The sequence below is a fragment of the Podarcis raffonei genome, chromosome 2, assembly GCF_027172205.1.
Source record: "Podarcis raffonei isolate rPodRaf1 chromosome 2, rPodRaf1.pri, whole genome shotgun sequence".
Lineage (NCBI taxonomy): Eukaryota > Metazoa > Chordata > Lepidosauria > Squamata > Lacertidae > Podarcis > Podarcis raffonei.
Window position 1 is genome coordinate 74260872 of NC_070603.1, and position 24490 is coordinate 74285361.

General features: G+C 42.1%; 2 protein-coding genes across 7 annotated transcripts in view; one reads left to right on the forward strand and one right to left on the reverse strand.

The window, feature by feature from the left end:
* The window catches only part of LOC128408176 (semaphorin-3D-like), a 63357-nt gene extending 58410 nt beyond the window's left edge, over positions 1 to 4947 (reverse strand). The window contains exon 1 of one of the 3 annotated variants that reach the window (XM_053377480.1): positions 4664 to 4947. The gene's annotated coding sequence lies outside the window, so the exon portion shown is untranslated. Of the gene's footprint in view, positions 1 to 1157; positions 1269 to 4663 lie in introns of those variants that run through there. The other 2 variants (XM_053377481.1, XM_053377477.1) reach the window with 2 other exon arrangements.
* A 68-nt stretch (positions 4948 to 5015) lies between these two features.
* The window catches only part of TEX264 (testis expressed 264, ER-phagy receptor), a 167350-nt gene continuing 147875 nt past the window's right edge, over positions 5016 to 24490 (forward strand). For 2 of the 4 annotated variants that reach the window (XM_053377495.1, XM_053377499.1), the window contains exons 1-3: positions 5016 to 5215; positions 10517 to 10593; positions 13054 to 13342. In XM_053377495.1, the coding sequence (XP_053233470.1) occupies positions 13085 to 13342 (258 nt within the window). In that variant the 5' untranslated portion in view covers positions 5016 to 5215; positions 10517 to 10593; positions 13054 to 13084. Of the gene's footprint in view, positions 5216 to 5423; positions 5508 to 8278; positions 8460 to 10516; positions 10594 to 13053; positions 13343 to 24490 lie in introns of those variants that run through there. The other 2 variants (XM_053377498.1, XM_053377496.1) reach the window with 2 other exon arrangements.

A 24490-nucleotide genomic window follows, 5' to 3' on the forward strand; every position in this document is an offset into this window, starting at 1 on the left:
GATTAGCAGATTCTAACAGCAATGGCCTGTGTACTGTGCCCAATACTGTCCAGATGAATAAGAAACAATGCATGCACATGATAAGCCAGATAAATGCATATTACAGAAAACATGGCATGTAAACAATGAACAGGCAGGAAGTTCAAATGACAAATGAGTTGGGATTGAGGTTTTTAGTACTGTACTTTTCACTTTGTGTCCTATTACAAAAGAATTTAAATGACAATGGTTTGAAAGGTGAATATAAGCTAATGGGTGAACAGGAAAAGTGTTCAGTGATTTTCATTACACCATCTGTGGATTACTTTTTTCAGTGGAATTTAGATAGCTAAAGCCCTACTCATCTTGCAGGGGTTGGTTTTCAAGATGAATAGGGCTTTAGCTATCTAAATCTACTGGAAAAAACTAAACCAATCCCTGTATATGGCATTTATTGACCTGACTAAGGCCTTTGACACTGTAAATCATAATGCCCTGTGGACTGTCCTTCTGAAAACTGGCTGCCCAGATAAATTTGTTAACATCCTTCGGCTCCTCCATGATAATATGACAGCAACAATCGCAGATAACAATGGCTCTCACAGCGAACTGCTCACAGTGGTATCAGGTGTCAAACAGGGATGTGCTATTGCCCCAACTCTATTTATTATTTTCATTGACATGATCATACACATTGCCGAAGGGAAACTCCCCACTGGGGTAGAAATCATATATTGAACAGATGGAAAGCTCTTTAACTTGAATAGGCTGAAAACAAAGAGTAAGGTTACCATAACTTTCGTCATAAAGCTTCAATATGCTGATGACAACGTTGTGTCCAGTGACCTCCAAACCATCCTAAAAAGCTTTGCAGCTTATGAAAAGCTTGACCAATTGCTCAACATCCCAAAAAACAAAGTGCTGCACCAACAAGCACAAAACAAGCCCTCTGCAGTGCCACAGATCCAACTTAATGGTGCAACACTGGAAAATGTCAATCATTTTTCCTACCTGGGCAGTTAGCTTTACACAAGAGCCAATAGTGACACTGAAATACAGCATCGCCTGAGCTCTGAGTGCAGCTTTCTCTTGATTGAAGTGCAGAGTGTTTGAGGACTGAGACATTCACAGGGAAACCAAAATTCTTGTTTACAAAACTATTGTACTACCAAACTTACTATATACTTGTGAAACATGGACCACTTATAAACACCATCTCCAACTCCTGAAAAGATTCCATCAACAGTGTCTCCAAAAAATTTTACATATCACCTAGGAAGACAAGCGAACTAATGTCAGTGTAATGGAACAAGCAAAGATCAGTGTCAAAGCAATGATTCTTCAACATCAACTTCATTGGACTGGTCATGTTGTTCGGATGCCTGATTATCGTCTTCCAAAGCAACTACTCTATTCCAAACTTTAAAATGGAAAGTGTAATGTTGGTGGTCAACAAAAGAGGTTTAAAGACTCTCTCAAGGCAAATCTAAAAAAAAAGTAGTATAAACATTGACACTTGGGAAACACTGGCCTGTGAGCACTCCAGTTGGAGAACAGCCTTTACCAAAGGTATCGTGGACTTTGAAGACACTCAAACTCAGGGCGCAAGGGAGAAACAAGCTAAGAGGAAAGCATGGAAACCTATGTCCCCACTGTGGAAGGACGTGTGGATCCAGAATTGGCCTCCACAGTCTCTTTCGGACTCACTGTTAAGACTGTGTTCATTGAAGACAATCTTACTCAGCTAAAAGTGATCGCCAAAGAAGAAGACTCATCTTGCACTAAATGTTCTTCTCTGCAGAATTTTATCTCTGGACCAAGTGGTTTTTTGTGTGTGCAGTTTGTATGAATGTAAAGTCATAAACCTAAAACCATTTTTTGCATCCTGACAGTTTACATGACACACTTTAAAAATATTTCCTGGCAGAAGGAAATTTTAGGGGGATTTTTGGCCCAAAGGCAATTCACCTATTCACTACCTAAATCCAATGATAAACAATAGTTCCCTGACAGTGAAACAAAATTATACATGAATGGGTGTCACCTGATAGTCTAATATAGATTAGTCAAGATAATAATCTCCTCTGGGCATTAATTAGTCCAGATCCAGAGATGCTGGATTCTGCTGAAACAGTTGCTGAGGCTAAGCATGAGCAAAATAACACTTCACTAGCAAGGCAACTTCCATAATTTTGAATCGTTGTAAGCTGCCCTGGGGCCTGCTAGGGAAGAGTGCATGATAAATTTAATCATAATCATAATCAAAACATCTTGAAGCAGCAATCTCACACTAATTCCAATCTATCATTAGTAGTGTAATATCCCGTCGCCATGTAATTTGCAGTCATATGAAGAATCATGATTGATAAGTGCTCATGTTATGCAGGAGGAAGATCTACTATAATAAGGATTGTTTATAAAAAGAAAATATTAAAATAGTAGGGCAATGTAGTGGAAGATGTCAGTGTAGGATCCTGAAGCCTAGAGTTTGCTGCCAATTAGAGTCAACATATTTTATTTTATTCCATTTGGAAGGGGAAAACAGGTTTCCAGGTAATGGCATGGTCAGTATCTTTAATGCAGCAATAAATAAATAAATGCTAACATGTAGTTTTCCTCTCTCTAGAATGGAGTAGTTCACCTTAGAAGTTCCTGAAGTATAGTGACTGTTTATTACCCATTGACAAAAGTAGAGAATTAGGTTGATTCTCCAGTTATGGCCACTCCTTGATCAGGACAACCTGCTGCTTGTGCTCTGGTGACCTCCCATCTGGATTACTGTAATGTGCTGTATGTGGGTCTGCTCTTGAACATGGTCCAGAGGCTGCAGCTAGTGCAGAATGCAGCTACTAAACTGGCAAGTGGGGCAGTTTGATTGGACTACATGCAATTGGTCCTGAAAATGCTGCATTGGCTGCCAATGAACTACTGGGCTCAATTCAAGGTGTTAGTACTAGCATGTGAAGTCCTAAATGGCTTGGGACCCAAAAGAGCTCCTTCATAATATCAACCATCTCAGACACTGCAGTCAGCAGGTGAGGGTTTGTTGGCCATGCTTAGTTGCACTGATCCATGACAGGGCATTTTCAGTGACACTTCCCCATTTGTGAATGCCCTCCCTTAGTGAGGGTCTGTCTCATTACTGACTTTCAGGAGGAATTTAAAAACATTCCTGTTTACCCAAACCTTTGGTGGCTGGAAGATACTGTTCCTGGCAACTTTGAAATTACTGGTTGAGACAATGTTTTTAACTGTCTTTAGAGTTTTTAAAACTGTTTTTAGAATGCTTTATTTTATTCTTAAATTATTGATATGTCTGCCGCCCTGGTCTCCTCCAGGAGGAAGGGCAGGATACAAATTGGATAAAAAAATAAGAAGAGCAGTGCTTGATCAGAACGAAGTTCTACCTAGTCTAGCATCCTTTTCCCCCCAAAGAGGTTAACTATGTGTCCAGAAAACACCATCAGGATTTGAGGCCAACAGCTGTCAATGTGCTGCTGTCACCCAGCAACTGATATTCTGTGACATGCTTCCTCTGAACATTTAGCTATCATGATATACCTACTCTTTTTGAATTTTTTAATTCCCCTTTCAAGTAATATATTTTTGTGCTTGAAACAGAGAGGGATTATGTCCTATACAGGAATATCCTGGATTGTTGTGATTTCTCTCTGCTAGTAAGGCAGTTACAAGTGAAACTCAAGGTTTAGTTTCTAGGTATATATAACTCAGTGGTAGACCCACATTCTTTATCCAGAAATCCTAAGTTCATTCTTTTGTGTGTGCACAAAAGTTAAAAGGAATTCAGATAATAGGATTAGGGAAAATGTGTACATGAGGCCTTGAGAGAGCCATGTCTGGTCAGAGTAGATAGTGCTGGATTAGAGGATCCAAATAGCTCATGTTTCATAGTTACTAATTTGCCTAGGAGAGCTAGATCATTTGAGATTAATTATTCTGTTTAGATGCAGAAGTGCCTCCCCACAAAAAAACTTGTCACCTCTCCATTGGGAACCCACAGTGCTTCTCTGGGATCTATCACCCAAGACAATTCTTTCCACTAAGATGTGTTCCTCAGTACTTAATATACATTTCTAATGATCATTGGGCTTTGTCAAGGTCACGAGCCTTATTTTGTCTTGCTAGGTATTTTCCAAGTGAATTAAGAAACTGACACTGATCCAAAGTTGTGGATCAGGGCAAGTTGTAAGCGAACTCTCCAACTGGATAGGCTATTTTAGCTTAGGCAAGCAATTCAGTTTTAAATTTGCAAGTATGTAAGCACACAAATTAGCAATTGCCTAGGGCTGACACAGTGTCTGGACTGCCTGGGCATGAGAACCAACCCTGAATGTACTTGTTCTCTTCTCCCCAGACTAGTTTGCTATCTGCTAGGTTCAATCTTCTGCTATAAGGCCCTAAACCTTCTTTTCCTGGCAAAGTTCCTGAAGAGCCTCATGGCAAGCAGAAATCCTACAGGTGCAGCAGCACTGTTTAACAGGGTGGCAGGGATGGGTAAAGCTGAACCTGTTGAATTGCTGTTTGTTAAGCCCAGGACTCCTGCTCAAAACTTAATGGTAGTTACTGTATTCTGAACTGGATTGAGGATGTGTGTTGCGACTCCAGATGCTTAAAGCTGCCTTTTCCTTAGTCAGGGCTCCCCTGCTCTTCTTTTAACAGCTACCTGAGAGGAGGAAATATCAGCCAACGAAGCTTTTCCTTGCGCAGAACTGAGGAGACGTGGGAAGGCGACACCTGCTGAATTTCCTACTGTGTGAGGCGGTTGAAAGGCAAAGGGCGACTGTGAGGTAAAAAAAATAAAAGTGACAACTTGACGGCGGCCCATTTCCCCTCACGTACAGCCGAAGTACTCGGAGACGGTGAGGCGGCTGCTATAAAAAAACCTCCTTTAATAAAAACAGACGGAGGAAGCGCTCTCTCAGCGACGTAGCCACCCTGAACCGCCGCCGCCGCTTCCTTGGCGGCTGCTTCCCTTTCCCGCCCTGTGGCGCTGAGGCCACTTGCCCTCATACTGGCGGCAGCGGCTTCCCGCCGACGTCGAGCTCCACCCCATCCCGCGGGGCTGAGCCCGGCGCAGCGCGCTCCCGGATTGGGGCGAGGACGCGCCTCCCAACCGCCGAGCCAGGCGCGCCCCCGAGGTTTAGCCTCAGCCCGTGACTGAGGCAGGAGCTGCCAGTTGAGTCCCCAGCGCCGGCTCCGCTCTTCCTGCTGCTGTGTGAGTTGGGGGGCGGGCGGGAAACAGAGAGAGCCTGGCAGGGAGGAGGTGGTGTTTGGAACTGAGGAGATCCCGGTCACTGGATCCCGCGGTCTGGGGGGGGGGGAGGCGTAAGAAAGGAGGGGGCCGAAAACCGGAGGAGATCCCAAAGGAATCTGTTTCCTGTGGCATAGACGGCAGTGGATTGCTGCTGCTGGGGGGAGGCGGAGCGGGGGAAGGAGGATTCGCGAGAGTGGATCCCTACGATGTTAGCTGACGCCCCTTGGAAGATCTTGAGGAAGAGCCGGGGGCGGTGAGAGGGGAAACCTTTGAAGGAGGAGTGGAAGGGGCTGATCCTTGGCACAGAAGGTTTTTTTGGGAAGCCTGCCAGTCAGTGGATGATGAGGAAGATGGATGTGGAAAGCGGGGAAAGTGGCACTATGGAAGATAGGAGGACATTAAAACAGCGTGTGTCTTAGTATAGGAGATTGTCTCGTGTGGATCCCAGTGGAGGAGAGAGTGGGCTCCCTATGGAACCCTATGACTAACACCTGCTACACACACAAACAAACAAACACATGCCAGCTTCTGTTTCTGAACGGGAAAAGTAATCTGGAAAGGTGGGGGTTGGGGAGATGCAAAACCGGCTAGAATACATTTCTAGTAGAAGTAACCAACACTCCATGTGGATGTGGTGCTAGCTGGGTATGGTGGATTGCAATGGAAACAGAAATAGTTTGGATCCCAATAATAAGAGATCTTGGGAAGCACACCTTTTCTAACCTCTATAGACCAGTGGAGGCTTCGCATACGTTCATCTGGTCCAGTAAATATTAGTAATATGCCTTGTTCTAAGTGGCTCTCAAGGGAGTGGATCATACTGTAGGTTGAGGGTTTTCTTTAGCACCAGCCCAAACAATCCTTTAATTTCTGTTTAAAGTGGAATCTAGGGAAGAAATAAACAACATGCAAATGAGGCTCTCAGGTTTGCCCATTTTTCCTTCTCCCAATAACTGGTTTGAAACGCCTTGATGGTTAAAAGCATAGGAGAATAATGTAAAGTAACTGTAACAAGTGCAACTTCAATTCAATTTAAGTGGTAACCTTCAGTGCCTCTGCATCCCAGGTACAGCTTTTGGTGCTAAATTTTTGCTTGTTGCATAGCTAAGGCACAAGAGCCCCCCCCCCAACTGAAAGAGAGATGGCAAACCTAGCAAATCTTGGGGTGTGTGAGGAAATTAACATCCTTGCCTCACTGCCACCCTAGCATTTTCATTAATTAATTCATATTTTCATAGAATCATAGAATCACAGAGTTGGAAGAGACCACAAGGGCCATCGAGTCTAACCCCCTGCCAAGCAGGAAACACCATCAGAGCACTCCTGACATATGGTTGTCAAGCCTCTGCTTAAAGACCTCCAAAGAAGGAGACTCCACCACACTCCTTGGCAGCAAATTCCACTGTCGAACAGCTCTTACTGTCAGGAAGTTCTTCCTAATGTTTAGGTGGAATCTTCTTTCTTGTAGTTTGGATCCATTGCTCCGTGTCCGCTTCTCTGGAGCAGCAGAAAACAACCTTTCTCCCTCCTCTATGTGACATCCTTTTATATATTTGAACATGGCTATCATATCACCCCTTCAACTCCTCTTCTCCAGGCTAAACATGCCCAGCTCCCTTAGCCGTTCCTCATAAGGCATCGTTTCCAGGCCTTTTGTTTGCATACTTGGAAGTATACATAGGATTGCAGCCATGTGTCCCAATCTTAAGCATGTTTACTTGGAAGTAAATCCCTCTGAATTTAATCAAGATTTGCTCTCCATCATTAATACAACTGATTTTTCTTCTCTCAGCATTTTTAAACTAAATATATTTTTCAGCTTCTTGCATCATATTCTGGACCTTTTATTTGGAAGGATGTGGGCTCAAAGTTTTTGTTTACAGTCTGAGTGTTTCACCTGGCTATAAGACAAGGATGGGAGCCTCCATTGATTTTATTTATTTTTTTATTTTTTTATTTTTTATAGCCTGCCCATCTGGCTGGGTTTCCCCAGCCACTCTGGGCGGCTTCCAACAAAGATTAAAAATACATTAAAACATCAGTCATTAAAAACTTTCCTAAACAGGGCTGCCTTCAGGTGTTTTCTAAATGTCATATAGTTGTTTATCTCTTCTTTTATCTCTTGTTTATCTCTTCTTTTATCTCTTGTTTATCTCTTGTTTATCTGATGGGAGGGCATTCCACAGGGCAGGTGCCACTACTGAGCAGGCCCTCTGCCTGGTTCCCTGTAACCTCACTTCTCACAGTGAGGGAACCGCCAGAAGGCCCTTGGCACTGGATCTCAGTGTCCGGGCAGAACGATGGGGGTGGAGACACTCTTTCAGGTATACTGTGCCAAGGCCGTTTAGAGCTTTAAAGGTCAACACCAACACTTTGAATTGTGCTCGGAAATGTACTCCCATCCTCACTGATTGGGCAGTTGAGGGGGATTGATACTTGGGAAGAGGCTGGAAATCTTTAGCTGATGTAACATGATTTAAATGCTGTTCCAGCTCCCCTCTTATCCAGTAGTTTAGGGCCTTGGGAAGGTGCATTGGCTTTCACAGATCACATTTGAATGGAAAATTCCTGTTTATGCTGGCTAGGAAAACCGGGTGGACAAGTGCTAATAACCTGGTTTATAACCAGTACTGCTGTTTTGATTACATTGTGGACTAGTCCCAAAGGTTCATTTGACTGTGGTTGTTTAGTCTTTATTTGCAGTTGTAGCAATCTGTTTCTGTCTTGGCAATTAGCACTATGGATGTCACAAATGGAGGATTATGGTTCATCTAGGTGGAGTTTGAGTTTTCCATGCAAGACTCTGGTAAAAATATTTGGGCTCTTGATCACGCTGCTCTATAGCACAAAGATGACACATAGGCATACTTGCTTCTAAATAAATCCTGTTCCAAAGGTTTTGCTTAAACCATTCCTAGTTCTTTAAAGAATTGTTGTAAAAGTGCATGCTGGCTTTATGAGCGTGCACGAGCACTGTGATCTCATCAAGCTGGTACACATGAACCAGGAAGTAGAATACAGCTGAAATAAACAGGATCAGCCGGGAGAAACCAAACAGCTCTATGAGAAGAGGGATGAATGTAATTGTGTAGCAGATTTATTTTCCAGTAGCTAACAATAGCAACTGAACTTAAATACTTGGTGATATTTTCTGCTTTTCATACAACACTGAATTCAGGAGCCTTGATTATATCAATTCTCTAGAGTAAGTTTTCTCTCTCTCTCTTGTTTGTGTAGAATGTGTTGTATCTAGGGAATATATTATCAGTGTCTCAGGTTTTTCTAGGGAATATATTATCAGTGTCTTAGGTTTTTCACCCTGAATTAGAAATAAAAGCATGAAGGGTTAAAATCCATTTATGTGGGTTTAAACTGAGATGAACTGGCTGCTGTTATCACCATTAAAAGGGACTGCAGAACCTATTCCTAGTTAAACAGTGACAATTGTACAGAACAGGATCAGATTGGAATTAAACTGCAACTCAAATTACTGGTATGTTGTCTTTAAACTAAACTTATTTACTTGTTTATTTAAAATGGTATCCTGCCATTCATGTCAATGACAACCCACAGTGGCTTACATCATAGAAATTAAAATGTAAGGGTCTGATGGAGCAATCCTGGTGAAGCTAAGTAGATCTAAGGTTGGGTGGTGCCTAGAAGTGGGGGCTGCTTGTGGGATCCCCATGTAAGTAAGCCTCCTGGAATTATTGAAAGAAAGTTGTGCTATGAATGCTAGAGAATTTAGTGTGTGCTCATTTTCTTTTTGCAGGAAATACACAGTGTAAAAAAAGCCACAACTTTAAAAAAACTGATGTAGAAGTTAAAACAAAAACCTCAGTGTTGCTAAGTATTTTCACATTCACTTCTTGTCAGTATTCAAAGTTTCTGAATTACCGAAACCACTGGATAGAGACAAGAAAATGAGATTGTTTTACATACATATTAGTTTTGTGCATATTTGTGGAGAAGTGAACCCCCTGAGTGTATATATCATGTAAGATTGCAGCCTTACTTTGACGGTGTCGCTTGCAACTATTGTAATTGCACTATGAAATGGGTAGACTCGGGGGGGGGGGAATCACAGCTTGTGTTTATAGTTGTGCTACCTTTTTATTGTAGTGTTCAGATCTTGATCTTTCCAGAGGCATCTGGTTGGCCGTTGTAGGGAACAGGATGCTAGACTAGATACGCATTTGATCTGATCCAGAGGACTCTTGTTCTAATGTGGGGCCTCATATGTGGCGTTTTTTGTTTGTTTGCTTAGGAGGAGGAAGGAGAGGCAGGGCAGATTTCCCCTTGTTTTCCCATTTCTTTCTTTGCATGCTCCTTACTCTGCTGTATCTGAGGAGGTGTGTGTGTGGAAATGGTCTTTTCTGTGCTTATCACTTGCTTGATCTGGAACCTTGTCTATAACTTGGCTGCAGGCGTGAAACTTGACTTTATTTCACCTGTGTCAAATACCCAGTTTGGCACCCCCAAAGCGCATTTGCGTACACACACATACAGAGGCTGGGAGCCTCAGTGGCGCTCCTCTGGAGGCTTCAATTGGGGCAAAAAAAATGGCTAGCATCCCCCCCCCCCCGTAGCTATGGCTGTGCTTGACTGTATAACTAAATGTGGTTTCTGTCTGTCCACACTGCGTTATTTAGTTTCAACAGAATAAGTGTTGGGAGGTGTATTCAGATATGCACTCTTCTAAAAGCAGTGCACTGAAGATAGAGGCCTGAACACAGATGGGCATTTGGAGTTGCATCTTACTCATCCCTGGTTCATGCTAATGCTCCAAAGCCTGCCTGCCTTGGTACGGAGCTTATTCCTTGGACTTGAGTACATGGCTCCATGTACAGTTTCACTGTGGGGGGTGGGGTGGGAGTTTAAATGAAAATCATGAAATCTTATGGTGCTCGCAATGGAAATATTCATGGATTTAATATAACTTTTCTTCAAGTTGGAATTACTTTGCGTTTTGGAGCTATGTTGGGAAAGAGGTTTAACAATGACAAGACACTTGCGGGAGATAATTGGTGGGCAGTGAAACAGTTAAATGCCTATCCACCAATTTGCCTCCTGAAAATTGTTTTCCACTTCTCCATGTTAGCATTGCAAAGGATCCACAGGTTTAGGAACCACTCTGGACACAGTGCCCCTTGTGCATATTGGGGAAGCAGTGCAGGTTTTCTGGCCATGGTGCTCTCCTACTGAACTTCAACTTAGGGAAAATAGGTCACTTCAATAAGACTTTATTTTCTTCTTTTTCAGAGGCACAAATCCTGGATCAAAGATCCCTGGGAGAGACAATGAGCTATTGCTAGGCTGCCTATACTGCTGATTTTCAGGTTTGTACAAAGTGCATCTCGCTTGAGGAAATTTTGGGCTTTGATTCCAATTATATGGTTCCTGAAAAGAGATTGACAAGTGTCAGCTTTATTTCTGTGTCTTAAACAAGAAATAGATAATGTTTTTATCACAAATGTCCTGCTTTGTGGTTCAATAAGATACAGAAATGGATTTTGAGCTTAAGAATCAGCTGGTCAAATTCACTTATTGTTAAATGCACTTAAATAGGAGTAGGCAGTTATGCTGAGCAATGGTAACCATTCTGGAAATCTGGTGAACTACAAGGATGCAATTAATACTAATAATGTTGGTGCATGGAGCATTTTGAATAAATTTTAAGGCTATCAAGTATGGGAACTTTTAAGTGAGAAGAGGAAAGGACAAAGGCGATTTAAAGAGAAAAAGAGTAGTATACTGAGATGCATCATAGCAAGGGTCCATTACCCACTGGTTTAAAAGACAATGACAGGATCACCAAACAGATGCCTGCTGTGTTCCAGTAACAATTAGATAGTCTAAAGCAAATATGGAATACACTCCGGGTCTGCATCAGTTCAAAGTCTTCAACATTTTACATAATCAAAGTTTTTGTATCACAGGCTTTGTGGTATAAGTAACTATACTGTCTAATAGTCTTTCCACAAAAATGATGGAGACTGGAAATGATCTTTTTTAGAAATGCAAATGCTAAGGAAGCAAATAAGTTCATTGCAGGAGCTGTAAGAAAGCATCTCAAGCTGCTTGAATTTGAGTCCAAGGGAAGAGATTCGGGCAGCACATATTTTTCCAGTAAGATATTATAAATGCTAGTATAAAATTAACTGTGACATTTTTCAAGGGCAAATCAGATTTCTTTTCCACAGTTGTCCTTGCTCTCTGCTGATCTCACTAGGGTGGATAGTAGCCTAATCACATTGCAGTTTACACTAAGATGCAGTTTTTATTAATTGCCAAACAGAATGAACAGTTGCTTAGGTATAATTCATTTGTTTCTAAGTAGGCTCAATGTTAAAGGACCACATCTAAATTCAAAAATCAAAGTGGATTCATAAAGTTCGTTTTGGGAAAAAAACACAACTTGGGTCAATCCATGGTACTCCCACTCCTTGCAAGGCACACAACACTCACCCCCACTTGATCACTACTTCTGACCTTTTTTCTGGGAATCCTCAAATTGATTTTATGCTGCCTTTTTACTGCAGCTGTTCATGCCATATGAACCAGCAGTGCAATACAATTTTTATTCTGGTGAGAGTGGCTTCAGTGTTGCTGAACCAGTTTTGGCACCCTTTCCTCTACCTTCCTCCTGCACTCCATCTTTGACATTACAGAGGATATGTAGGAAGAAAGTTTTGTCTTCCATTTTATTCCCATTGACTAAGGATCATATTAATGATAGTTACATTATTTCTAATATTTTTGGATACTCTTACTTGGTGAGCACCTGCAGAGCACCAAATGAAAATGCTGCTATCTGTGCTAATTTCTTGTATGGATAAAGGGGAAATTAGGCATAAAAGTACAGGGAGACGAGCAGGAAGAGGGTTGGCTGAAAGTGAAACACAGTGGAAGGTGGAGGCTTAGAGATGCAAGGGAATATGTGGAACATTGTGAAGGAGGTGCCGAAAGCCCCTGATAGCTGTCTTCCTCTGCCTTTACCATCACCCCATGCACACACAATTCTCTTAACTCATGGCCATTCCAGTTCCATTATGGGACTGACATTCTATGAGGAGTTCCTAGTGTTCAGTTTGCGTGGGGTTCGTGGGTCCCCTTTAGGGACTGCTGAGGCTGAAGCCAATTGCAGACTGACCAAGAATGAACAGTGATGTTGGATAAGGTCAAGGCAGTTCTGACATAAAAGCTGGGATTCAGTGAAAGGGACCAAAAATGTATTTTTGAAATACTCTGTGGGTCAGAGAAACATTGTGTATGTATCTGACACCCACTGTCTGTGCATGGCCATTTGGATTGGTGCACCTCAGCTTCGGCCCTCCAGATGTTTTGAGACTACAGTTCCCAGCATCCCTGACCACTGGTCCTGCTAGCTAGGGCTCATGGGAGTTGTAGGCCAAAAACATCTGGAGGGCCGAGGTTGAGGAAGCCTGACCTATGGCATCTGGATTGGTGCACATATGCATTTCAAACATTACTTAGATCCTCCTTATTGAGCTTCCCAGCTGCATGGAGTACAGGTGTGCATTGTAGACAAGTGACTTACAACATGTTATTCTATGCAGTGTGTCCCTTGAGCAGCAGTGGCAAATAATTTCAGTACAGCAGTGACCTGTAAACATGAACAATTCCATTACAATACTGCCTTGCAAATGCAAAGGTCTGCAGTGTGGATCTGAGTCATATTTTCTTTGGGAAAACTTTCCCTAAACTTATCTGTTACTCTAGGAAGTATCCATCTGCATTATGATTACCTAATTTTTGTCCTCCTCTCTTGTCCTTAGTTGATTCCTGCAGTTTGAGGCGCCTGGAGTCATGGCAGACTGGCTGCTCATTGGATTGTTTGCTGCACTGGTTGCGCTTCTGCTGTTGACGCTCTTTGGCTTTGCTGTTTATTCGGGGCTCTTCACAGAAGTGATTGTGAGTGCCGGCTTGCCCCCCTTCAGCAGCATCACTGTGGCATATAAATTCCAGGTGGGGCCTTATGGTGACTCTGGAAGGCTGTTTACGGAGAGCTGCAGCATCTCTCCAAGGCTGTGCTCCATTGCTCTCTACTATGACAGCCCTCACACGGTAAGTCTCAGGGAGAGCTGCTTCTTGTTTGCATCACTGTTAACACAATCATTACTTGAGTACCAGGAAAATCTATTTTTTGATATGTTAGATCTGAAGTAGATCTTAGACTTTGGGAATGTGCACTATGAGGAATAGGAATTTACTTCAGAATAATAATGTGCACACTCATGAAATGGATGAGTTGAGTAGCCTTGTGGTAAACTTGCAGTGATTTAGCTTTATGATCATACTGTATATGCTGTAACTTACATACCAGACATGATCCTGTAAACAGATGTGATGCTTTGTATTTTTATTCATTACTGTGTATAGTGAATTATTTATATTTTTGTACTTGGGGGTTATGCTTTTGAACCAATATGTTTTATAGTTGAAGATTGTGTTCATCTGAATATATTTATGCTTCTTTATTTTTTGGTGGGTAGGAAATATTGCACCTGCTGAATTTCTGCCTATTGTGTTAAAAGTACAAAGCCTCTTGCAAGAAGAAGGTGTAAAGTGAAAATACTTGGAAAAGGGTGCAGAATCTTTTGAAAGCAGCTAAGGAGAGATGGTCTGCTCAAGTATCAGAAAGGCGAACTATTATATACATATCTATATATTCCACTGTGTTTAAATGCTAATCTTACCATAGACAGTAGCAATTTGGCTTATTGGCTCATTATCTTGGAATGGGTATTCCCATGGGTGGCTGAATACTACTGTATTTCTTTCATTTTCCTAGTCCTCTAGGTGCTGAGAAGTGGTGCTGTCATGAAAGAACATATTACAGGCAGTTTTAGTATAAAATACAGAGCTTGCATGTCACCATCCAGACCTTTATATAAGAGGGGTTTTTTTTTCTTGTAAGGGGTCTGTGTTCATCTTCTCTTTTTGGACTTTCGATGTTGGCCACAATCCAGAAAATTGCTCAGCTATTGTGTCAAACAGGGCCTTGAATTTTCTTTAGAAGACTTTTGCAACTTGACTGAGTTTCAACAGACATTTGCAATGCAGTGTATGTGGCTGCTATGGCAGGGGAAAAAAATCAAATGCCCCACTGGGGATACACAGACCTTTGCATACAGCTCTAAAGAGCACTCTTTACTGTATTTTGCATATTGTCTTTACAGAGGAAACAAGTATCTAAACCTGGATTCATCTGTTCAAACAATCTGTTGTAGTTGGGCTTTTGACAGCCTGATTAAAAAACAAACAAAAAACTTCCAAACCAACCACAACGTTGCCAGAAAAATAGGGTTGTGCGCTTGTTTGTGGCATAAGCACTTCCTGTTACACTAGCACAGCCTGTGTAATTTTCTGATCAGTTTTGAAGAAGCACGTATGCCAGAGAAGCTACCAGTTGAGTTTTTCTGCTAGTGCATTGATCTAAGGACACAGGCCTGAGCAAATAGAGGAGTTGTCAGTGTAGCACCTTTTCCAGGTAATAGTAATTATTAGCTGAACCAGTTTTGGTTATTCGATTGTGAGCAAGAGGTCATTCCATCTGAAGTACCGTAATTTCAGATGCTGAAATGTCTGCTTCTGGCTTTTCCTACCCCATTTCTGGTACTTGCAGATTAAAAATAATTTTTAAGCTTCCCTTCATCATAGAGCAATGCAAGAGAGGGTACCTTATAGTAGTTAAAACCAAGGAGGAGGAAGAGGAATGATGATGATGATGTTGAAAGGGAGTAGATAATGCCAGAGTGAAGTCGGGAATAATAACATTTGAAAATCCAGCCAAGTCAATTAACCTCTCATTTTTTTTAAATTTTTAAAATGGTATTTGCAGTCCTCCTTTCTTCCAAAGGGCAGCATACATGGCTGTGAACTTGAATTGAGATCTCCCAGACCCTAGCCTGTTACATTTATGCTACTTCTGTTGGAATAAGTGAGATTTCTATTGTGCTAGAAATGCATCAAAGTTGGTGCCAATTATAGTTCAAGGATGAGGGCATTCTATAATTGTGGCAGCCCCCAAAAGTAAGACTTTTACTCTGTTGTTTTTGGTGTGGTATGGTGTTACTTACTTACTTACTTACTTTATTTATAATTCTAACACTCAGAAGGAGAACATGGCAGCTCTTTGGCATGTCTAGAGATTCTGCATGGGGAATGAAGATGCTGTCTCCAGTGTCTAAACTGGAATACAGGCAGAACAGGATGAGACACGGTTGAACTTAGGGTTTACACTATTTAATTAATGAATTAAAGCTGTAATCCTGTACTTACTTGCCTGAGAGAAAGACTCAACTAACGCCATAAGACTTAGGTTTGAGTAGACCTATATAGGGTCACTTTGTAAATGTATTCATGTGTTCGTCCTCCCACTTTTCATAAATAAATAAATGGAACAGTATAAATACCATAGCCCTTATAAAACTACCGCTAACTATTTCAGTAGTTACCTGTTTAAAATCTCTCTAGCACATCTTCACAAACTTTATTGGAGGCCTTTGAAGGATCCCTTGAAACGTAAGATTTCTTCATCACTTCAGCACTTAAGTGTAGCACATCTCCCTTCTTTTAAACAAAAACATTCAAATAAATGTTCTCAGTATTCTGTTGCAGCTCTTGCCTTCTTTATCAGAGACCATCTCTCTGTGATATTTTCAAGTGTGATCTCAGCTGTGGATATTTTTGATTCCTTGCACAAGAGTAGAAGGTGAAACACATTTGGCAAAAAGAATCTGTATATAGAAGAAAGTCCGGGAGGCAGCAAAGGCACGTGAATAACCTTCCTTACTAACCACGTTGTTTGTATTGTAAATACAAAGGGCTTACAGAGAGAGAGAGAGAGAGAGATTAGTTCTGCCTGCTGTGAAAAGTGTGTGTCTATCTCTGGCATTTCTTTATCTTACTGGAATAATATAGTTGTTCAGTGTAAGTCAAGGAATCAGGAAGCAAAAGACCATTGTGCTTAATCTTCAACTAATGTTTGATTGAAACTTGCACTGAAAAAGTTTCTAAACACTTTTGAGACAGTAGCTGATTGGGATAGCACTAGTTTCTCTTGCACGTGGTCTTTGCTCTTCTTTTCCAGACCCTGCGCACTCTTTCCCCCCTCCACCACTAGAGGTTATTTTGCAAATGCAGCAAGTTTGACTGGTCCATTGTTGCTAAAATGATATAATTGAATTTCTGCCTCTGCTAACTGGGCACTACCATCTGTGTATTTTTGAAGCTGAGGTATTATCCTGAAAGCATTTATAGAGGCAGAGGAATTTTTTTTTGATTTGGCCTTGTGATAAGGGATTATTATTTGTAATTTGTAATCTGCTCATTCTAGTTATTCGGTAAGTTTTGTGGTAGCTGTCGTCAAAAAATGAAGTTACCTGCCTTCAATATCTCAGCTGTGTTGCTGTCATCTGCCAGTGTTCATCTGTTGTTACACCAATGCAGAAGAGTCTGCATATGTAGCTTAAAGTGTCTGCAAGCCAATTTTGTTTCAAGCTCCTTTAAGCAGATAGGTATTATTATTTATTTATTATCCAAAGATAGTGGGGTGGTTCACAACATAAAAATGCAATAAGGTAAAGGGACCCCTGACCATTAAGCCCAGTCACGGACAACTCTGAGGTTGCGGTGCTCATCTTGCTCTATAGGCTGAGGGAGCCGGCGTTTGTCTGCAGACAGCTTCCGGGTCATATGGCCAACATGACTAAGCTGTTTCTGGCGAACCAGAGCAGCGCACGGAAACGCCGTTTACCTTCCTGCTGAAGCGGTACCTATTTATCTACTTGCATTTTGATGTGCTTTCGAACTGCTAGGTGGGCAGGAGCTGGGACCGAGCAATGGAAGCTCACCCTGTTGTGGGGATTCGAACTGCCGACCTTATAATCGGCAAGCCCTAGGCTCAGTGGTTTAGACCACAGCGCCACCCGCCGTGAGAACACAAAATGAGAACACAAAATACATAATAAAAACAAGAACAAGAAACTAATAAACCCTCCCACATGCACAATTAAAAGGACATAGAACATTAATCAGCCAAAGGTCTAGTTAAAGGAAAATGTTTTTACCTGGTGCCTAAATATGTAATGAAGGCACCAAGTGAGCCTCTAGGGAAAGCATTCCACAAGTAGGGAGCCACCACAGAATAGGTCTGTTACCATGTTTCCATCCTCTGGACCTCATGCCCCAATCTGATTTAAGAATTAAAGCATTTGGCAGAGCTGGAGTTATGAGTTCAAGTTCTTCATCTGAAGGGGAGGGCCAGAACAAGTGTTGGAATGACCATAGCTGGTTTTTAAGCAATAGCAGGAGGGAAGTGAGGTTGTAGGTACAAAGTTGGTATGCATAATCATTTTCATAATGACCTGGACTACTCGTGCCACATAAATACATACTGCAGTATAGGCAGTTCTCTGGAAACATTGTTAATTACAGTGGCTTTTTGCAGGTACACCATGTTATATCGTTTTGAGAATGCAGAAAGCAAAAAACATGTTCATTGTAGGAATGCAATCAAGAGCAAATACTGTTAACTGCATGTTAGATTCGTAAACCATATAGTATACAAATAAAACAAAAAATAGCTCTGAATATATATCTGGAATCTTTTACAGAGTTGCTGATTTCCAGGGTTTCATTTTCATCATTGAGATAATAAAACATTTGTTATAGTTGTGTCTGCAAAATTCCTTTCATTTTTTAAAAAACACACTCATCTTTCTGTGGTTTGGAGCATCCCTCCAAAATTTCTTAGGATTTCACATACATGACTAAGTTACTGTACCTGTCTGTTTACAAAAGTTATGTTAAATAGTTTTATCAGCATTCCTACAGGTATAGTGTTCTGCAGCTATTAGTGTTGATACTCACTCTACTACTGATGTTTTCCATCCAGTGTTCTAATTTAGCAGTGTGTGAGCTTTGCAGTCATTATGACTGCTGGTAGAGAGATTTTTCTGCTGAGTCCTAGATATCCCTGAATCAGTGTATGTTGTATTGGCAGAGAAGTGGAAAACTACAAGATCAGGCTCCTGTGTCTTTTCTCTCCCTTTTCTGCTGCTAAATATGAGAGAGGACCTGAATTTGAATTGGTCTTGACAGACTAATATTTCCACCATGGTGCCAAATGTTGGGTAACCTCTGCTTTTGTCAGTCTGGTTAAGGAGTACACAAATTATTTCCTGCTTATATCACTCTCACTTGATGGATGGACAGACCCCACCAGAAACAGCTCTGCTTGCTTCCCTGAACCTCTCCAAATATTTGAAAAATGGCTTGCTCACAGTTTGTAAAATGTTTACCGTATATTCGGAGGTATTTTTCCTTTCAATATGTTTCCCTGCATGGTGAGGGATGCAATCTTTCTAAGCTAGTCATGGATGCATACATGAAGCTATAGGGCCATAAAGTTATCCTATTATTGGAGCCTGTGAACATTCCTTGGCGTTCTCTAGATCTGCCTTTCACCAGCCTAGTGCTCTCCAGATCTTGACTCAAATTCCCATAATTCCTGACCATTGGTGATACTGACGGGGGCTTGCAGTATCTGAAGGGTACCAGGCTGTGGAAGGCTGACCTAGGGTATGTCTTCTCATTCTTAAATTAGTTTTAACAAAAAGTGACCCTGTTTGCACATAATCCCAAGATAAAGCATGGCTTAGTGTGTGGACATGTGGATTCCTGGAGAGAAGATGTTCCTCCATGTTCCTCTTCCAGTTCTTCTGCTTTGAGCTAAGCCGTGGTTTGTCTTAGTGTGTTGTCAAGAGCAGCAGGACTGGAGTAGGGAGAAGTGGCTGTGATCTACTTCCTGGAAGTTTGCTTGCTTATGCACTTGCACTATGCCATGATTTGGCTTAGTATTGTGTGCACACTGAGCCAATGTGTGTGTCTCCAGGAATCTGCGTGGAGAAGAGGGTTAAGGCCATCCAAAACATCATTCTCAGCACCCTCAACAAGCATCAGTTTCCAGGATTTTGGGGGGAGGGTGGAAGCCATGACAGTTAAACTGGTATAAAACTGTACTATATAGGGATGCCCTCTTGATTTTGTTTAATCATGGGTATATTTTGAGATCTCTTGTCCTGATGGGTGGGCAAGAGTTCTTCACTTCTAGAGACTTGAGCTCCCAAGATGGTTTGCAGTCTTATGGTATAAAGAACAGCTGTGCTCAACTGTTGCTATTTCTGTAGATTTGCAAGGCAGATGGGACAGTGTCCCCAAGGACAGGACTGCGCCAAGTCCTTTGCACTGCAGACAAAGGTCTTCCTCTTTTGCTTTCTCCTGAAAATGACAGCAAAGTGGGCATGATTCACATTAGTCGGTAGATAAAATAGTCCTGTTCTAGGTTTTCCACTGGGTAACAGACTTCCGGTTTATTATTATAGCTCACCCTGTCTCCAAGGCTCAGGCTGGTTGGCAGCATTTCCGCATCACATTCATTTTCAAAACATTATTGAGTGGGAGTTAGTTCCATATTATGTGTTGGGCAGTGACTTATCCAGGGCCACCCGCTGTACTGGGATTTGGATGTCGGTCTTCCAGCTTCAATTCAAACATCAAGTACTGGCCGTCAAAGGACAGCATTTGCAGACCTTTTCCAATGTATTTTCATCACAGTCTTACAAACTGGGGCATCATTGTTCTCATTTGGCAGAGAATTTGGGATTTTGGGTAACGAATAAGCCACCCAAATGCTTCGGGTGGTTTCAACTAGTTTTTACTCAGAGTAGACTCACTGACATATGTCTGTGCCACAGTGAGCTGGGGGAAGCAAATAAAACTGCCTGCCTCCCCGGCTGCTGCTGAAGGTCCTAAATGCTTGGCAGAGTTTATTTCCAGTAGACCTTGGCTCTTATGCAGTCACCCTGGAATGCTTTAACTGAAGCCTAGCACCACAACTCCTGCAGCCAACGGATGTGGCAAGTCAAGCTAGACTGAGTAAAGCTTGTCAGGCTCTACTTCTCCAGCCATGGAAAGCTGGAGCCAAAAGGCCTCTTGTTAGTTTCTCCTCTGGCTGCTTTGCATTGCTCCAGCAGAATAACTGACTGATATCCTGTCTTGTTGGGAGCGAAGAGAAGAAAGTTTGCTCTGCAAACTAAAGAAATCAAAAGCTTTTGACTCTGCAGGAGAAGCCTTGGTATAAAAACCTTCTATTTTATTTTTTTATTTTTAAAAAAGAATCACATGATTTGTGAATCACACAAGGAAGGAGTTGGAAAGACTGAGATGGCTTCTGTCCTGTGTATATGCGTGCACATGTGTCTAAGAGGGGTTGCTAGGAAAAAGTGATTTAATAGACTGCCTGGACTAATTTGCAAGGGAGGGGTGGAGGAAAGTTAAGAAAGAGACTCCCCACAGCCTGAGATCACCAAGTCGAAACCTATCATTAGACATCTGCGTTCCAGTGTGTTGTGGGCTTCTTTTTTCTAAACATGAGCACACACATTCCCAGTAATTGCTGAATGTGGGCAGAGCCACTGAAAGAGTCAGTGAAATAACGTTCAAATTTCTACATTAAGACGACTGCTTTGGGGTCTTGGAGGGCTGCTGCTGGGCAAGCCCCCCTTTCTGTTTAAGGTTTCCAAGCCTGTCCTGCAGGTGGATTGCTCCGGTAGACAGCAAGGAGAGCTGCAGGTTCTTCTAAGAGGAGCCTGGGCATTTCTGGCTTTGTCTAGAAAATACTGCACCCCTCTTTTGAGTTGTATTGGTTTTACAGAAACAGAGGCCTAAATACAAAGACTCTTGAGCTGCAGTGCTCCAGCAGATAGCATTCAGCTCTGAATCTTGGAAGTATGCCAGCTTAGCCAGGGACAATGTAGGTGGGTGTAGGACTAGGGGTCAGCAACCTTTTTCAGCCGTGGGTTGGTCCACTGTCCCTCAGACCATGTGGTCGGCTGGACTATTATTATTTTTTTTGGGGGGGTGAACGAATTTCTATGCCCCACAAATAACCCAGAGATGCATTTTAAATAAAAGCACATGCTGATTTAACATGCTGATTCCCAGACCATCCGCGGGCCGGATTGAGAAGACGATTGGGCTGCATCCGGCCCCCGGGCCTTAGGTTGCGTGCCCCTGGTCTAGGACAAGTTCACCTCTTTTTGGCCTCCATGTGGAGTCTGCAAAATTGACAGTTCAACTTCAGGCATAGTGTTTTGACTTGATGTTAGGAATAGCATCTTTAGGCTGTTACCCGACTGTTGTAGGTCTGAAGTGATACTTTGGGTTAGATTGATGTATTTCCTCTACTAAGTCAGTTTCAGGGGACAGGCAGTAGCCATGGTGTGAAGGTTATAGCAGATTTATATGAGAGGAGACAGTCCACCTTAGCAGCGAAGAACAGCTAGGCAGAACAAAGCTGATGGCCAGGGAGATGGCGTAGGCAGACTTGAGTGAGGACGATCTGGGCTGCCCACAATAGATTGCAGAGAATGACCTAAGGGTGGTGGTGTTCTGATCTGAGAAGGCTTTATATGTAGATTTCCCAATCTACTGGAAGCCTGGGCTGGGAAGTTGCTCAGTGTCTGGGACTGGGTGCATTGTGTTGCTTCTGTAGGCTGGTTTCCTAACTGGATAATTGATGCTTTTACAGATGGGTCCAATTGGTACCTAACAGCGGCACCTGTAGATTGATAATGGGGACCCTGTGTGGAGAAGTTCCAAAACCCTGGACTAGTAGCTAGATAGAAGGCATGGTGATGGGAACTGAGAGTGGAGTCCTGGGGCAACAGATGAACTAATCTTAACTGTACATAGGCTTGATTATGCTGCTTATGTGCTTGCATAGAAAAATAGTAATTGTTCTGAGTGGGACATTTTACCACTGTTTGCCCCTTATTCTCCCCACTTCATTCTCTTGCTGTATGCTATACCCATTTCCTTCTTCTGTTGCTTTGTTCAAGTCGAGAGAGAGAAATATAAATATGTGCAGCTGTTAAATGCTGGCATAGGAGGAGCATAGTGAGTACAACAGAAGGGGAGTATGCACTGCTTCAAAAGTTATTCCATGGCTGTATGAAGGTTATTTATTGAAGGGAGTGGGGAGAACGCAGATACTAGGGGCATGACATGTTGGTAGATACTACCCATGTGATTTCTCCACTATCTGTTCCTTCAATAGACCCCCTGCTAGCAAAAAGCCAGCTGCAGTGTTTTAGAGCAGGGATTACCAACTTTTTAAAGCCTGTGGGCAAATTTGGATTCTTGAGCTAGTGCTGTGGGTACCGCCCCCTTTGGTTCCCTCCTTCCCTGCCTCCCCACCTTCTCTCTCTTTCTTTCTTCCCCTGCCCCTACGAGACAGAGACAAACTGTGTGTATACATGCTTTACTTTTCCAAGGGATCTTGGAAAAAGCAGGGCTTTTTTTTCAGCCAGAAGTCAGATCCAGTACAATTAAGCTGAGCCTAGAACAGCACATTGGCATTGAGGATGAGGGGCACTTTCAACTTCTTCCTTCAGCTCTGTGTTATTTTCAAGGTAGAAAAAATAACCACACTCAGCTCAGAGGCTTTGTGGGCACCAGGAAAGACCTCAAGTGCAGCCTTGTGCCCATGACAACCCCTATTTTAGAGACAGTGGCTGTATTGCAGAGGTGATGGTGAAAATATTCCGACTGGTGCATAGTTAGTGGCCTTCCTAGATCCCTAGTGCCACTAGTTTCCAGCACCTGGTAAAGCAGAAGAGATCTGAGGTAGGCAGTTTAACTCCTAAATATAGGAGACAATTTAAATGGCACCTAACGTAGAATACGTTTAATGGAAGCATTGCTAATTGGTTGTGGCAGTAATTATTATTATTATTATTATTATTATTATTATTATTATTATTATTATTTTGTTTATACCCCACCCATCTGGCTGGGTTTCTCCAGCCACTCTGGGCGGCTTCCAACTAAATATTAAAAATACATTAAAACATTTAAATACATTAAAGCTGTAGAGTTACTACAGCTGCACTACAAGGCAAATTAGTTGCCCAAGGTGAGAAAATATTTTTTTTTAATGCAACCACATTTAGAGCATCTAAAATTAGCTAAATCAAACTAGCCTTTGGTTCAGTGATGGCCATGAGCTACTCATAGGTCTTTCCATAGGGTAATGATAGTTGCAGGAATGTGCATCAGACATTATAAAAAAGCAAGATTGGCCACATGGACCTAAATTAATAAAGTGTCTTAAAGGTAAAGGTACCCCTGACGGTTAGGTCCAGTCACGGACAACTCTGGGGTTGCGGCACTCATCTTGCTCTATAGGCCGAGGGAGCCAGCGTTTGTCTGCAGAATAGCTTCTGGGTCATGTGGCCAGAATGACTAAGCCGCTTCTGGCGAACCAGAGCAGTACATTGAAATGCCGTTGAGTGTCTTATAGGTGCTCAAAGTCAGGCCTTTTTTTCAGCTGGAACTCATCAGAACTCAGTTCTAGCACCTCTCAGGCATTCATGGTGAGGTCCGGCATCTCTTTTTCTAGAAAAAATAGCACTAAACAGAGTTATTGTAACATAACTTTATTGCACTAGAGTCCCATTTTAATATAGTTACATATTTGTTTTTAAATAGAGGGTTAAATTAGTATATACAGCCTTCATCTAAAAAGTAATATTTTTGTTTTATAGAAAGATACAATAGGTCCCCAATGAAGATAGTGAAAACAGTTTACTTGGCCGAAAACGGTTTATCTGTGGCCAAAACAGATAAACTAAACACAGAACCTAGCAAAACACTCAATGAGGACATATTTACAACCTGTGCAATGTAAAATGGTGTTCAGCTCATATTCAAATAATTATCATCAAGAAATACTCAAATTCCAGCTCTTTACATACAAGTCAATATAGGTTTGTTTTGCTTCATGGTAATCATCCATGACCATTGGCCATATTATTTAGGGCTCAGGGGAGTTGAAATCCAGCAATGTATGATTTCCAATTCCAGATCAAAGCTCTTTGAGAGAAATACCCTTTAAATGCTACCTTTAAAGCATTTGCAAGTTGGTGTTGTCAACACAGCTGTGGCTTTGCAAAGCCACTGACCTGTCAATCACCGGATGTCACTAGGGCTCCAGGACCTATTTTTCAAGAAAAAACAATCCAAGCAAGGCTTGAAGTCACCATCACCAATCAAGCTGACTACACTGACTTCAGGCTCTGCTTTCTGCAGGGGTCAGCTGCTCCAATGAGCTTCCTATACAGAACTTGGTAACCAATCCCAGCTGGC